Source organism: Coregonus lavaretus (genome assembly GCF_964263955.1).
Source record: "Coregonus lavaretus genome assembly, chromosome: 31".
Lineage (NCBI taxonomy): Eukaryota > Metazoa > Chordata > Actinopteri > Salmoniformes > Salmonidae > Coregonus > Coregonus lavaretus.
Window position 1 is genome coordinate 12,844,156 of NC_140018.1, and position 16,391 is coordinate 12,860,546.

Genomic DNA, 16,391 nt, shown 5'->3' on the forward strand with positions numbered 1-16,391 from the left:
CTCGTCTGATGTGGCAGGGTTTGCAAACTATCACAGATTACAAACAGAAACCCAGCCAAGAGCTGTCCAGTGACGCGAGCCTACCAGACAAGCGAAATACCTTCTATGCGTGCTTCGAGGCTATCAACAATGAACTATGCATGAGAGCACCAGCTGTTCCAGACGACTGTGTGATCACGCTCTCTGTAGCCGATGTGAGCAAGACCTTTAAACAGGTTAACATTCACAAGGCCGCAGGGCCAGACGTATTACCAGGACACGTACTCAGAGCATGCGCTGACCAGCTGGCAAGTGTCTTCACTGACATTTTCAACCGCTCCCTGACCCAGTCTGTAATACCTACATGTTTCAAGCAGACCACGAGTCACTGTGCCCCAGAACCCCAAGCTAACCTGTCTAAATGACTATCGCCCCGTAGCACTGTCATCTGAGGCCATGAAATGCTTTGAAAGAATGGTCTTGGCTCACATCAACACCATCATCCCAGAGACCCTGGACCCACTCCAATTCGCATACCGCCTCAACAGATCCACAGACGACGCAGTCTCTATTGCACTCCACACTACCCTTTCCCACCTGTACAAAAGTAAAATCTACGTGAGAATGCTGTTAATTGACTACAGCTTAGCGTTCTACACCATTGTGTCCTCCAAGCTCATCTCTAAACTAAGGACCCTGGGATTAAACACCTCCCTCTGCAACTGGATCCTGGATTTCCTGACGGGCCGCCCCCAGGTGGTGAGAGTAGGCAACATCTGTCAGGCTGACCCTCAACATGGGGGCCCCTCAGGGGTGCGTGCTTAGTCCCCTCCTTTACTCCCTCTTCACCCACGACTGCGTGGCGACGCACAACTCCAACACCATCATTAAGTTTGCAGACGACACAACGGTGGTAGGACTGATCACAAAGGACGATGAGACAGCCTACAGGGAGGAGGGTCAGCGACCTGGCAGTGTGGTGACAGGACAACAACCTCTCCCTCAACATCAGCAAGACAAAGGAGCTGATCATGGACAACAGGAAACGGAGGGCCGAGCACGCCTCTGTCCAAATCGACGGGCTGTTGTGGAACAAGTCGAGAGCTTCAAGTTCCTCGGTGTCCACATCACTAAGGAACTATCATGGTCCACACACACAACACAGTCGTGAAGACAGCACGACAACGCCTCTTCTACCTCAGGAGGCTGAAAAGATTCAGCATGGGCCCTCAGATCCGAAAAAAGTTATACTGCTGCTCCATTGAAAGCCTCTTGACTAGCTGCATCACCGCTTGGTATGGCAACTGTTCAGCATCCAACTGCAAGGCGCTAATGAGGGTAGCGCGTACGGCCCAGTATATCACTGGGGCCGAGCTCCCTGCCATCCAGGACCTCTATACCAGGCAGTGTCAGAGGAAGGCCCTAAAAATGTTCAAATACTCCAGCCACCCAAGTCATATGCTGTTCTCTCTGCTACCGCACGACAAGCGGTACCGATGCACCAATTCTGGAACCAACAGGACCCTGAACAGCTTCTACCACCAAGCTATAAGACTGCTAAATAGTTAAATAGTTAACCAATAGCTACCTGGAATATCTGCACTGACCCTTTTTGCACTAATCTCTTTTGACTCATCACTTGCGCTGCCGTTACTATTTATTATCTATCCCGTTGCCTAGTCACTTTATCCCTACCTATATGTACATATCTACCTCAATTACCTTGCACATCGACTCATTACTGGTACCCCCTGTATACAGCCAAATTATCATTCCTTATTGTGCATTTATTCCTTGTGTTATTACTTTTTTCCTCTCTGCATTGTTGGGAAGGGCCCGTAAGTAAGCATTTCACTGTTAGTCTAAACTTGTTGTTTACGAAGCATGTGACAAATAAAATGATTTGGATAATATTGTATCCTGAGGTCCCTGGCAATTCCCAGCCCTACTGAACCATACCACACCGAGGAGGACAAAGAGATGCCATGTCCTTGGTACCTGTATGTCCTTCACAGTCTGTAAGCCTTCCATCCTTATTGATATGACACAATAGCCTGTCTGATGCCATAGACCACTGCTAGCAGCCTACAGGGAGACTAATCTGACTATCAGCCAGATGAGACAAGGAGAAATGTGAATCACACATCAATGACTAAACAGAACACAGTCCTTAGGTGCAATCTTTCACTCAGCATTCCATTCACACTTGCTCACGCTCGCTCACTGTTCCTCGCAGCCCGTCGTGCGTCTGCGCTCCTGTGAATACTTATGTCAAAAACTCTGACACTGTTGTTGAGGTGAGACTGCACTGCAGCCATACAAGAAAATGGGGCACCTATAAAAGGACTGGAACCACTATCCTGGCTCCAGATCTGTTTGTCCTGCTTTTTGTTGGCAAATGGCGATAAAAAACTGAATTTAATTTAAAGACTAATCTCCTTCATTTAAAATACATGAACAGTACAGTGTATCTTTGTTAAGGTTAGCCCAAAGGCCGGCAGATGGCAATATTAAGCTGTTTCATCTTATCCTCCAATGGGAATCCATGCAGCCTGCTATACACTCATATCCATGTGGCCGTCTCGTACTTAAAATATTCTCCATTCAGGCTCCTTAACTTGATTTAATGGCGGGGAAAAAACTGGGACAATATAGATACTTTCTTTATGAAACACCATTTTCCACCACCATGCTAGTGGCTAAATGCTAGTCCCCGATGTTGCGTATTGTGTTCAGCCAATCAGGTTGCAGCAGTCTATTGTTTACCCTTGGTCTGAATGGAAGTAGCATTAGCCGCATAGCATGGTGGTGGGAAACGGTGTTTCATAAAGAAAGCGCACATATTTTCCCGGAAATCGACGCCTTTGTAGCCTGAATGGAGAATATTTTATGTGCGAAGCGGTCCACAGGGGATAAGACTGTATAACGTTAGCCAGCTGCATGGATTCCCCTTGGACGGTAAAATGGAATGACTCAATATCGCCATCTGTCGGCCTGTGGACTATGTTCAGGTATAATCTCAAACCTAGTGAGTCAAACTGGAAAGTTTAAATTTACTCAACACCGCACAATTGACGCAATATTTCCATGATCATGACAGAGTAGCTAACGTTAAGTTACAAATGGACAATAGAAATCAGTAAAACACTCAAGAGGGTAAGAAAATATACATTTTCATTTGGCAATGTGTAATTGTATCCACAACAGCTGGCTACATTTATGTATAACGTACGTTACATCATATTGTTTACATTTTGGATCGTTATTGTTGTGACAATACTTCAGATCCGACATTTTAACCTGAAATAAACGAAACCCGCCTTAATATTAAGTCAACAGTAGCCCGTAGTTGATCACTTAAAATTTCTTCCAAACAAAAAAGTTCAGCGAGTTCAACTTCAAGCTAGCTAGCTTAATAAAGAACGTTAGCGAGCCAACTGTAGTGAATCACAATGGTTCCTTTCGAGTTCCCTTCCCCCACAACAAGCTAGTTAGCACTAGCCTGTCAGTTCTTTACATATAGCGATAAACACGGTTAGCAATACAACATGCTTGTCGATAACATTCAACACGTCAACTGCCCCGTGTCTCTTTGTTTTAAGCTGTCGAGTGACACGCCAAGACAGGCTAGCTAGCAAGCTAATTTATCTCCTGCCAGTCAGTGGGCCAGTGCGGTAGACATAGTAGCACAGGGGCAACACAAAGGGAACTCAACTTGGAGCTACCAACGAGCTAACCTGCAAGCTATCAGTCATGCAATGCCGTCCGTGTTAATGGCAAGCTTTTTCATTAATGCATGCAAAGCCACATTTATTCGTAAAATCAATTATGTTGGTGTCAAATATTGTATACTTTTTTTAAAGAAAAAAGCAATGAGAACCGGCTTGAGGCCAAAACTAGCTAGCATAGCTAGCCGGGCAGTGGAGAAAATAACCCGCTTACATGTTCTTCATGTTCTTCATTCCTGGCGGATGATCGGGTCCTGGACGAGATGAAGAGAGTGCTCGGCTCATGCCGAGAGCTCTTTCTTGTGTTCACCATGATTTTTCCGCTTATTTGCCCTTGTTTAGTCTGTCTATCCGTCCGTACACTGCCTCAGTGAGCACGGCATTGAGGCGCCATTTCTCTTTAGCTCATTCTCCTGGCAAAATTCGCTCGCGGACCACTTCCGCTTTGCAATGCTAGCTGGTCAGTCCTGGCGCTAGACTTCAGAAATACCTAAGTTTTGTTATTTGATGAGAATAAATAAAATGTTGAATTGAAAGAGTTGCATGTAGCTATATCACACAAACATATATATATATATATATATATATATATATATATATATATATATATATACATTTTTTAAGTTTGCCACTCAACTCTACTGCATGCAACTGGCTAGCTGTGTAAGTAATTTCAGTTTTCCAAAAACGTTTGTGTTTTACTGTTTTTAAACCAATTACTTGTAGCTAATATAACGGACATTTTCTTGGTACATTTTCACGGTTCTTTAATTGTCTCGTTTAATAATAATAAACTGATAATACGGAGCTTATTCGATTAAATGTGATATTTCACTTGATAAGATGATAAATGTATCCTGCTGTCTGCTATTTACAGTCGAGCCACGTGCGCGCGTGCAGCTGTTGTTTTGGTTTCCAGCCCGAGCACAACTGGAACATACTTTGACTCACTGTGCGTATGCATCGTGTGTGTTTGTGTGTGTGAGAGAGAGAGGATACTACCGGTGTTGGCCATCTGAACTGACCATCTGTTTTCTTCTTGTTGAGCGTGTGATGGATGGGACTAGCTAAAAGTCTGAACAAAAAACCTGATAATATTCCTATCATACTACGCCTTTCCTTAACTATGCACAAAATACCATGAATCATAAACACCTCAATTAGCCTACAGTATGTCATTCAGTATGTTTAGTTTATAAAGTGTTAAATAATCAATTTCAGTCAAACTGTATTACCAAAACAAAGCACTACCTGCTGAGCTCAGTCAGCACCACAGAGGCCAAACCAGATACCGCGTTCATGTGCTAGTCGGAACCAGGAATCTCGGACATTTCCGACTTGCTAACTGGTTGAACGCGGCACGTGTATAACTACAACCAGTCGGTAAGCGAGTTTCCTAGTTCCGACTGGCACGTGAACGTGGCAAGTGAGCTGCTAGTGAAAACATTACGGCAGCTGGAGCGCATAGACGGCGCTGGCGTCAAATAAATTGCTCAGAAGAAGAGAGCGGCACCCTGAGCTTCCTATCAGAAACTTGGCTGTAGCCTAGCAGCCCATGATTAAGACGAGAACACGAACTGGTAAAAAAAAAAGATATGTATAGCCTATTTCTGTGCAAACGCTAATATTTAATCACAACTCGACGAGCGATGCATTTTAGGATTATATTTTCAGGGAATCACAGTTGCAAAATATATTGTCTGCCAGACGCGCATTATGTAATTATGTCGCATGTTGGAATGTGTGCGTGAATCCGTGTGATATTTGATAAATGTGATATAAATATATATATATATATAGTGCAAACTAATATTTCGATCTATTCATCACAGGCAGGACCTACTATTTGTATTTTGTAGCCTAGATAGTAGGCCTACATTCCCAATAGATCCGGGCTTCCAATGGTTTTATTCAAGCCTACAATTGCATGGCTAAATCGATTGCACTTTCGTGTCGTGATTTATCAAAACAAATTGTTAATAGCCTGATTTGACACTTGAGCATGTGAATATGGTGCCTTTAAAATCATGGAATGATACTATTGATTATATATTTGTCCCAACTGCTGTCTAAAAAGCATCACAACAAGTGATATCCCATATTCTTCATGTCACAGTTTTCTTCCCTGTTTGGTTTTGTCAGATGGACAACAGCAGAACACATCATGAAAGACATTGACAAGAGAGGGAGTGACAAAGATGATACCTGGTGAGTGATCTGAAAGGACTAACACCCAAGGACTTACACATTTGCAAGCCACTTTTATCAGCTACCTTCATAATTGTTCCAGGTGTGATGGGACAGAGAACGAGGAAGAGGAGGTTCCTATAAGAAGAAGTTTCTCTGTGGAGGATCTTCTGGATGAGGTGGAGAAAATCAGTAATGTTGCCTCTGGAGGCTCAAAGGTCAGGAAACAAACAGGAAGTCCTGCATCCAGAGTCTACTCTACCACTCAACCCTATTATATTGTTATGATCACTATTCATACAAATTCATCCTGTTGAAGTCTGTGGTTGTCCTGTGGTGGTGGTTGTCCAAGGTGAAGGTGGTGGTGAGACTGTGGAAGGATGGCTTCACCCTGAATGACGAGGAGTTCAGGAGCTACTCTGTACAGGAGAACCAGGATTTCCTGGAAGCCATCAAACGAGGGTATGGCAACTATTCATACTTTAATATACTAGGTTAGTTGATCAAATGTCCTACCTATATATACTTACTCTAGCTTTTTTTCCTGATCCTGATCTTCCCATCCACCCCTCCCCTTTCCTTGCTGATTTATCTACCAGTTTTGTTCATATCTTCTCTCTGTAAAATGTATTTATTTATCGATTGATTGGTTGGTTGACTGGCCTGTCTGTCCGGTTCCAGTGAGCTGCCTGTGGAGTTGGAGAGCAGGGCAGAGCAGGAGGAACTGGAGGTGAATGTAGAGGATCTAACAGAGGAGGTGTATGTCCCCAGGAAGAAGACCTTTCACCCCTTCAGTGGGCCAGGGTACAGGCTGGGCAGGTGAGACATGCAATGAGACAGACGGACAGACATACAGATCGACAGACAGACAGGGAGAGAGAAGGCTGGGCAGGTGAGATGGTTCAGTCAGAAGTACTTGCGATTTCCTTGGTGATTGTGTCATGCCATATTATAGCACTAGGTGTCACTCTAAAACATCTTCAAAGTTTTGTCACCTGACATCTTCAAAGAGTTGACTGTGTGTGCGTGTGTTCAGTGTTGCTCCCAGAGTAGTGGTCCGGTCTCCATCGGTGCACGAGGAGGGGGAGTTCCTCCCGATCCCCATGATAACACTGGACCACGGCCTCCCTGTCACCTCTCTGCAAATCTGGTTGGCCGACGGCAGGAGGCTGGTGCAGAGGTTCAACCTATCACACAGGTGGATATTACACTAATATAACCCCTCATATACTATCTACTCAAAAACTATATTTTGTCAAAATGCATAATCATGATGATGTGGCCAGTGACACTTTGCTTATTGAAAGTCCAATATCTTGAAAACTTGACTGCTGACATGCAAAACCTTTTGGGACTGTATCAAAAGTGAACTAATGAAAAAAATACCAAAAGTGAATTTTCCCTTTAACTGTATAGGAACTCACTGTATAGGAACTCACTGTATAGGAATGTGTCTGTCCCAGAGTACCCTCCCTAAGCAGTTGATCCTTACATCCATGATTCTTATATGTCCAGTACACTGAATAAGCCAGGTCTTTTAAGGTTATCATACTGACCATGACATAATGGTTCATATTCATCCTAGCTTGATCTAGCGTGCCTGATTCTGCACCATGGGCCATGTTATCCCCTAGCACTGGGCATCATGTTATATCATAGAATTAGAATTCCCAGAACAGGCATTCCAATTCAAGTCAAAGTTCCATTTTGGTTGTGAGGGGAAGACATACCGGTATGTCCATTTATTACATTCTATTTCTAGCTAATGTGTTCTGTCTTCTGCTGCATGGGGCCTGCTGCCTGCAGAAAACCTGACATTGTAGATCTATACAATCCCTAGAGAGGGATTGCATAACTGAGATGCAGTGTTTATTATGTAATGGGTAGCTGGGCGAGACAGGGAGAGAAGTATGGGCTCTCTATGGGGCTTCATATCAATATTAGATCATGTTGACTATATACAGTGCATTCGGAAAGTATTCAGACCCCTTGACTTTTTCCACATTTTGTTACCTTACAGCCTTATTCTAAAATTGATTAAATCATTTTTTTCCTTAAATCAATCTACACTCAATACCCCATAATGACAAAGCAAAAACAGGTTTTTAGACATTTTTGCTCAATTATAAAAAAATAAAAAATTTCACTACCACATTTACATAAGTATTCAGACCATTTACTCAGTACTTTGTTGAAGCACCTTTGGCAGTGACTACAGCCTCGAGTCTTCTTGGGTATGACGCTACAAGCTTGGCACACCTGCATTCTTCTCTGCAGATTTTCTCAAGCTCTGTCAGGTTGGATGAGGAGCGTCGCTGCACAGCTATTTTCAGGTCTCTCCAGAGATGTTCGATCTGGTTCAAGTCCGGGCTCTGGCTGGGCCACTCAAGGACTTTCAGAGACTTGTCCCGAAGCCACTCCTGCATTGTCTTGGCTGTGTGCTTAGGGTCGTTGTCCTGTTGGAAGGTGAACCTTCGCCCCATTCTGAGGTCCTGAGCGCTCTGGAGCAGGTTTTTAATCAAGGATCTCTCTGTACTTTGCTCCGTTCATCTTTCCCTCGATCCTGGCTAGTCTCCCAGTCCCTGCCGCTGAAAAACATCCCCACAGCATGATGCTGCCACCACCATGCTTCACCGTAGGGATGGTGCCAGGTTTCCTCCAGACGTGACGCTTGGCATTCAGGCCAAAGAGTTCAATCTTGGTTTCATCAGACCAGATAATCTTGTTTCTCATGGTCTGAGAGTCCTTTAGGTGCCTTTTGGCAAACTCCAAGCGGGCTGTCATGTGCCTTTTACTGAGGAGTGGCTTCCGTCTGGCCACTTTACCATAAAGGCCTGATTGGTGGAGTGCTGCAGAGATGGTTGTCCTTCTGGAAGGTTCTCCCATCTCTACAGAGGAACTCTGGAGCTCTGTCACAGTGACCATCGGGTTCTTGGTGTCACCTCCCTGACCAAGACCCTTCTCCCCCTATTGCTCAGTTTATCCGGTCTGCCAGCTCTAGAAAGAGTCTTGGTGGTTCCAAACTTCTTCCATTTAAGAATGATGGAGGCCACTGTGTTTTTAGGGACCTTCAATGCTGCAGAAATGTTTTGGTACCCTTCCCCAGATCTGTGCTTCGACACAATCCTGTCTCTGTGCTCTACGGACAATTCCTTCGACCTCATGACTTGGTTTTTGGTCTGACATGCACTGTCAACTGTGGGACCTTATATAGACAGGTGTGTGCCTTTCCAAATCATGTCCAATCAATTGAATTTACCACAAGTGGACTGCAATCAAGTTGTAGAAACATCTCAAGCATGATCAATGGAAACAGGATGCACCTGAGCTCAATTTTGAGTCTCATAGCAAAGGGTCTGAGTACTTATGTAAATAAGGTAGTTCTGTTTTTTATTTTTAATAAATGTGCAAACATTTCTAAAAACCTGTTTTCGCTTTGTCGTTATGGGGTATTGTGTGTAGATTGATTAATTAAAACACGGTGAACCATAATTTCAACCCGTAGCCACAATGCATGAAATGCTGGAGTATAAATCTGCAAATGAAATCAAATTCTATTTGTCACATACACCTGTTTAGCAGATGTTATAGTGGGTGTAGGGAAATGCTTGTGCTTCTAGCTCCGACAGTGCAGTAATATCTAACAATTTCACAACATATACCCAATATACACAAAACTAGTAAGGAATGGGATTTAAGAATATATACATATATGGACAAGCAATGACAGAGCGGCATGGACTAAGATACAGTAGAATATTATAGAATAGAATGCAGTATATACATATGAGATGAGTAGTGCAAGATATGTCAACATTATTAAAGTGACTAGTGTTCCATTTCTTAAAGTGGCCAGTGATTTCAATAGGCAGCAGCAGCCTTTAATGTGCTAGTGATGGCTATTTAACAGTCTGATGGCCTTGAGATAGAAGCTGTTTTTCATTCTCTCAGTCCCAGCTTTGATGCACCTGTACTGACCTCGCCTTCTGGATGATAGCGGGGTGAACAGGCAGTGGCTCAGGTGGTTGATGTCCTTGATGATTTTTTTGGCCTTCCTGTGACATCGGGTGTTGTATGTGTCTTGGAGGACGGGTGGTTTGCCCCCGGTAATGCGTTCGGCAGACCGCACCACCCTCTGAAGAGCCCTGCGGTTGTGGGCGGTGCAGTTGCCGTACCAGGCGGTGATACAGCCCGACAGGATGCTCTTAATTGTGCATCTGTAAAAGTAAAAGTAGCTAAAGCAAACCAACTAGGTTCAATGTTAGCTAGCTAGCTAACATTAGACTATAACTAGCAATGCAAATGGATTTCTGACTAAATAAAAAATGTAGTGACGTGTGACATACGGCTAGCTTATTGAAACCGGTCACATATATATATATATATATATATATATATATATATATATATATATATATATATATATATATATATATATATATATATATATATATATATATATATATATATATATATATATATATATATATATATATATATATATATATATATATATATAGATAGATAGTGGTAAACTTTTTCACTCAGGTCCCCCTTCTAGCATTGGGGAACATTACCTGGTGGGAAAAGGGTCCCCACCCTCTTGTTGTTGGAGAAAACAATTTGCAGGTTTAAAGCTTATTTCCTGCAATTCTACACATTTTGCCATGGGGTGCACATAACATTTTGCATTTTTAAAGCAAATTTTCTTGCAATTCTATACATTTTGCCATGTTTAATGTGTATTCATGTGATATTTGAATGACCCAAACATAACAACAAAATCTATGGGTAAAAAACCTAGCTGAAAAACTTTAGCTGACATGGGCTAGCTGATCTGGACATTTTCTGACAAGTTATAAATAGCTCTCTAAGGTATGCAATGACTGACATGACAAGAGGAAAACTAATGATGCAATACACAATTTCGAAATTGCGCACCGCCGTTTGGGAACCACTGGTATAGAGAGCAATGATGTGTAGATGATAAAGCGAGAACAATGTTTTGTAGGGGAAATACTTGACTATTTTCCTATTATGTTGTTCCGAGACACAATATGCTAATGAGTGATTATTAGTATTTATTTACCGAATTTCTGAATTCACAGAATTGTTAGCAAATGCTAATTTTGTGCGTATGTTTGTGTGCTTGCATGAGTCCCTCTATGCGTCTGTATGTGTGAGCTCATCTCTGTCTCTATGTGTTGTGTCCTCCTCAGGATTAGTGACGTTCACGACTATGTCCAGCGCTGTCAGAGGAACGGCTCACCTTTCATCTTGACCACCTCACTTCCTTTCCGAGAGCTCCGGGAGGAGGAGCTAAGTCTGGAGCAGGCGGACTTAACTAATGCTGTCATCGTCCAGAGGCCCCTCAACACAGAGGCCCCCTTCGGACACACCTGAGTCTTAACCAATCGGAACACTCACAGAGACCCTGAAATCCCACCCACTGGTCACACAGACCCTTTCCCCAACCGAAACATCCCTCTTAGTTCACTCCCGAAGTGAAGGCAATACTCACATACAGTAGTCCCTCTATGGTCTGTCCAGGGTGGAGGCGTTTCTCCCATTCCCCAGTCACAGCCCCCCTTACATTCATCCAAGCCTCCTTTACTTCCCTCTGTAACTGCGGACATCTCACATCACTCCTTGAGCATCAACAGGGCTCAAACTGCCTCCACTACGGCTCTAGCAATGTGATGAAAACCCAACACAGCCAATTCAGCCGTATCTTCCTATGTGTCTGTCAAATGATCCCTAAGCTCAACACGTCTACCTATTCTGTAACTATTACTAAGGATATGGAATACACTGTGAATGTTGTGCACTATTTTAAAGTGCATTCATGTTAATGTGGAGTGGGTGATTGGTGATTATTAAGCAGCTATAGTCTAGTGTGCGTCAAGAAAACATATTCTGCGTCATCATCATTCTGTCTTTATGGAAAAGGTGCAATCACATTTAACCTTTTACTGCAGTGGGCTAAAACAGGGTCACACAGAGTGTTTCTTGGTAGTCTTAAACAAATCTACTTTGAAACAAAAGTATACACCTCACACATGGTTATGTGCTTAAAAAAATAAGACACCTGTACCATGTCAGATATAGAGTTGAAATGTATTCAGTTTTGAGTTTGCATCCCAATGTAACACTTTACGTCACAGAAGACTGAAAAATATAACAAAAACGTTTGACATAGAAAGACTGGATATTCGGCAGGTTTTTTGAAAGAATGTTTATTAATTCTGAAATTAATAAACCCATGAGGCCACTAGAGGGCGGTTTAGTCATTTGACTGGAGGAAATGTAAGTTAATTACATATCATTCTGGACTAAATACTTTAGTGTTATTGTTTCGAATATCATATCGACATTGGAAGGTACAGTATGTGCTGAAGGTGGAGATTGAATTCCATGTCTTTAAATGTACAGTACACTATGCACCACACCTGCTTACTTCTTGATCAGTAATAAACTACATCCTTCAACTATCCAATCATTTTCTTGCTGCTTTAGACCTTTTCTCAACTGATAATGAAAAGTTTTGCTGTACAATTTTTTGGGATGGGATTCCTTGAAGACTAATCGTTTTACATAAAATATTTACAGTGTGGTGAAATAGCGGTAATTTACATTTTAGACATTTAGTAGATGCTCTTATTCAGAGCGACTTACATTGGTGCATTCTGTAATGAGATTCAATTTTCAGTTGAGTGAGGCCAATGTGCTGGTGCTGCTGTTTGTGTGTGTGTGTGTGTGTGTGTGTCCTGTTCCCTCCCCGGGCTTTGCCTGGTCACGGCAAGATGAATGCAATTATCCATCTTCAATATTTGAAGCCACAAGGACCACACGAGACATGAGAGAGAGAAGAGGACTCAAGGAGAGTAATGTGAGAGCCCCGGGGGTGGTCAATATAAGAGGGGGGCAGAGTAGACACAGATGGAAAGACCTTGGACGTTGAATCTAATGTCAATATTTTGACAATCATTAGGCCTAAAACCAGACATAGGACTAGGTATTTTGTTTCTGTTAGCATGTGCTCGTCTGGCCTGGCGGGCTGCCAGCGGGGTCCTGGAGTAAAAGAGAACACATTTCCTCTCCGCAACATATTTAATAACACTAAGCACGACTGGAATTACGTCCCATATTTTTCTTACCAAAAGGGCCTTTTTACCTAAGCCCCTATATACCTTTCATTTGCGCATTCCTCTTCACGCATTATCTGAAACATGTATGGAGTAATGCGGCTCATATGAGTGATTTCCCTATGGTGATATCTTTCAGAGCCGAATGTTTGGAATGTGTGAAGAAGTCTGGAGGGTTTGGCTGGGTTCTCTGCTTCAGGTTTTTGTGCCCTGGCAGCTGGAAGCGTCTCCAAGAGAACGCAGGTAAATTGACGCTGCTCTGCGGCTAGAGGCTTGGTGCGCTTTTGTGAAAGAAGAGATTTTTGCGGAGAGGATGAGAGGGGAGAGGAGAAGACTAGGGTCTTCTGTGGGACTGCTTGTGCTCTGAAGGAATCGCCGGACAAACACTCTTGAGTGAGATTAACCTCTAACAATCTAAAACGCATGGGATAGTCCTACCGGTATATGTTTATAGGACTGTGTGTTCTGATTCTCCGCACCTCGCCTTCTGGATGATAGCGGGGTGAACAGGCAGTGGCTCAGGTGGTTGATGTCCTTGATGATTTTTTTGGCCTTCCTGTGACATCGGGTGTTGTATGTGTCTTGGAGGACGGGTGGTTTGCCCCCGGTAATGCGTTCGGCAGACCGCACCACCCTCTGAAGAGCCCTGCGGTTGTGGGCGGTGCAGTTGCCGTACCAGGCGGTGATACAGCCCGACAGGATGCTCTTAATTGTGCATCTGTAAAAGTAAAAGTAGCTAAAGCAAACCAACTAGGTTCAATGTTAGCTAGCTAGCTAACATTAGACTATAACTAGCAATGCAAATGGATTTCTGACTAAATAAAAAATGTAGTGACGTGTGACATACGGCTAGCTTATTGAAACCGGTCACATATATATATATATATATATATATATATATATATATATATATATATATATATAGATATATATATATATAGATAGATAGTGGTAAACTTTTTCACTCAGGTCCCCCTTCTAGCATTGGGGAACATTACCTGGTGGGAAAAGGGTCCCCACCCTCTTGTTGTTGGAGAAAACAATTTGCAGGTTTAAAGCTTATTTCCTGCAATTCTACACATTTTGCCATGGGGTGCACATAACATTTTGCATTTTTAAAGCAAATTTTCTTGCAATTCTATACATTTTGCCATGTTTAATGTGTATTCATGTGATATTTGAATGACCCAAACATAACAACAAAATCTATGGGTAAAAAACCTAGCTGAAAAACTTTAGCTGACATGGGCTAGCTGATCTGGACATTTTCTGACAAGTTATAAATAGCTCTCTAAGGTATGCAATGACTGACATGACAAGAGGAAAACTAATGATGCAATACACAATTTCGAAATTGCGCACCGCCGTTTGGGAACCACTGGTATAGAGAGCAATGATGTGTAGATGATAAAGCGAGAACAATGTTTTGTAGGGGAAATACTTGACTATTTTCCTATTATGTTGTTCCGAGACACAATATGCTAATGAGTGATTATTAGTATTTATTTACCGAATTTCTGAATTCACAGAATTGTTAGCAAATGCTAATTTTGTGCGTATGTTTGTGTGCTTGCATGAGTCCCTCTATGCGTCTGTATGTGTGAGCTCATCTCTGTCTCTATGTGTTGTGTCCTCCTCAGGATTAGTGACGTTCACGACTATGTCCAGCGCTGTCAGAGGAACGGCTCACCTTTCATCTTGACCACCTCACTTCCTTTCCGAGAGCTCCGGGAGGAGGAGCTAAGTCTGGAGCAGGCGGACTTAACTAATGCTGTCATCGTCCAGAGGCCCCTCAACACAGAGGCCCCCTTCGGACACACCTGAGTCTTAACCAATCGGAACACTCACAGAGACCCTGAAATCCCACCCACTGGTCACACAGACCCTTTCCCCAACCGAAACATCCCTCTTAGTTCACTCCCGAAGTGAAGGCAATACTCACATACAGTAGTCCCTCTATGGTCTGTCCAGGGTGGAGGCGTTTCTCCCATTCCCCAGTCACAGCCCCCCTTACATTCATCCAAGCCTCCTTTACTTCCCTCTGTAACTGCGGACATCTCACATCACTCCTTGAGCATCAACAGGGCTCAAACTGCCTCCACTACGGCTCTAGCAATGTGATGAAAACCCAACACAGCCAATTCAGCCGTATCTTCCTATGTGTCTGTCAAATGATCCCTAAGCTCAACACGTCTACCTATTCTGTAACTATTACTAAGGATATGGAATACACTGTGAATGTTGTGCACTATTTTAAAGTGCATTCATGTTAATGTGGAGTGGGTGATTGGTGATTATTAAGCAGCTATAGTCTAGTGTGCGTCAAGAAAACATATTCTGCGTCATCATCATTCTGTCTTTATGGAAAAGGTGCAATCACATTTAACCTTTTACTGCAGTGGGCTAAAACAGGGTCACACAGAGTGTTTCTTGGTAGTCTTAAACAAATCTACTTTGAAACAAAAGTATACACCTCACACATGGTTATGTGCTTAAAAAAATAAGACACCTGTACCATGTCAGATATAGAGTTGAAATGTATTCAGTTTTGAGTTTGCATCCCAATGTAACACTTTACGTCACAGAAGACTGAAAAATATAACAAAAACGTTTGACATAGAAAGACTGGATATTCGGCAGGTTTTTTGAAAGAATGTTTATTAATTCTGAAATTAATAAACCCATGAGGCCACTAGAGGGCGGTTTAGTCATTTGACTGGAGGAAATGTAAGTTAATTACATATCATTCTGGACTAAATACTTTAGTGTTATTGTTTCGAATATCATATCGACATTGGAAGGTACAGTATGTGCTGAAGGTGGAGATTGAATTCCATGTCTTTAAATGTACAGTACACTATGCACCACACCTGCTTACTTCTTGATCAGTAATAAACTACATCCTTCAACTATCCAATCATTTTCTTGCTGCTTTAGACCTTTTCTCAACTGATAATGAAAAGTTTTGCTGTACAATTTTTTGGGATGGGATTCCTTGAAGACTAATCGTTTTACATAAAATATTTACAGTGTGGTGAAATAGCGGTAATTTACATTTTAGACATTTAGTAGATGCTCTTATTCAGAGCGACTTACATTGGTGCATTCTGTAATGAGATTCAATTTTCAGTTGAGTGAGGCCAATGTGCTGGTGCTGCTGTTTGTGTGTGTGTGTGTGTGTGTGTGTGTCCTGTTCCCTCCCCGGGCTTTGCCTGGTCACGGCAAGATGAATGCAATTATCCATCTTCAATATTTGAAGCCACAAGGACCACACGAGACATGAGAGAGAGAAGAGGACTCAAGGAGAGTAATGTGAGAGCCCCGGGGGTGGTCAATATAAGAGGGGGGCAGA

General features: G+C 42.7%; 2 protein-coding genes across 3 annotated transcripts in view; one reads left to right on the top strand and one right to left on the bottom strand.

Moving 5' to 3' along the window:
* atad2b (ATPase family AAA domain containing 2B) overlaps positions 1-4,132 on the bottom strand; it is a 117,959-nt gene extending 113,827 nt beyond the window's left edge. Inside the window, exon 1 of the mRNA XM_084149509.1 lies at positions 3,922-4,132. Within this exon, the coding sequence (XP_084005635.1) occupies positions 3,922-4,020 (99 nt within the window). The 5' untranslated portion in view covers positions 4,021-4,132. The remainder of the gene's footprint in view (positions 1-3,921) is intronic.
* Positions 3,035-12,388, top strand: ubxn2a (UBX domain protein 2A). Of its 2 annotated transcripts, none has more exons than XM_084149516.1 (7): positions 3,035-3,135; positions 5,850-5,915; positions 5,998-6,112; positions 6,247-6,356; positions 6,576-6,713; positions 6,931-7,092; positions 11,114-12,387. In XM_084149516.1, exons 2-7 carry the CDS (start codon positions 5,872-5,874, stop codon positions 11,295-11,297), a joined length of 753 nt encoding a protein of 250 aa, XP_084005642.1. In that variant the 5' UTR covers positions 3,035-3,135; positions 5,850-5,871; the 3' UTR covers positions 11,298-12,387. The 2 variants fall into 2 exon arrangements, with proteins under 2 accessions (XP_084005642.1, XP_084005641.1); XM_084149515.1 differs by lacking the exon at positions 3,035-3,135 and adding an exon at positions 5,187-5,287 and having other exon boundaries at positions 11,114-12,388.
* Positions 12,389-16,391: the final 4,003 nt, after the last annotated feature.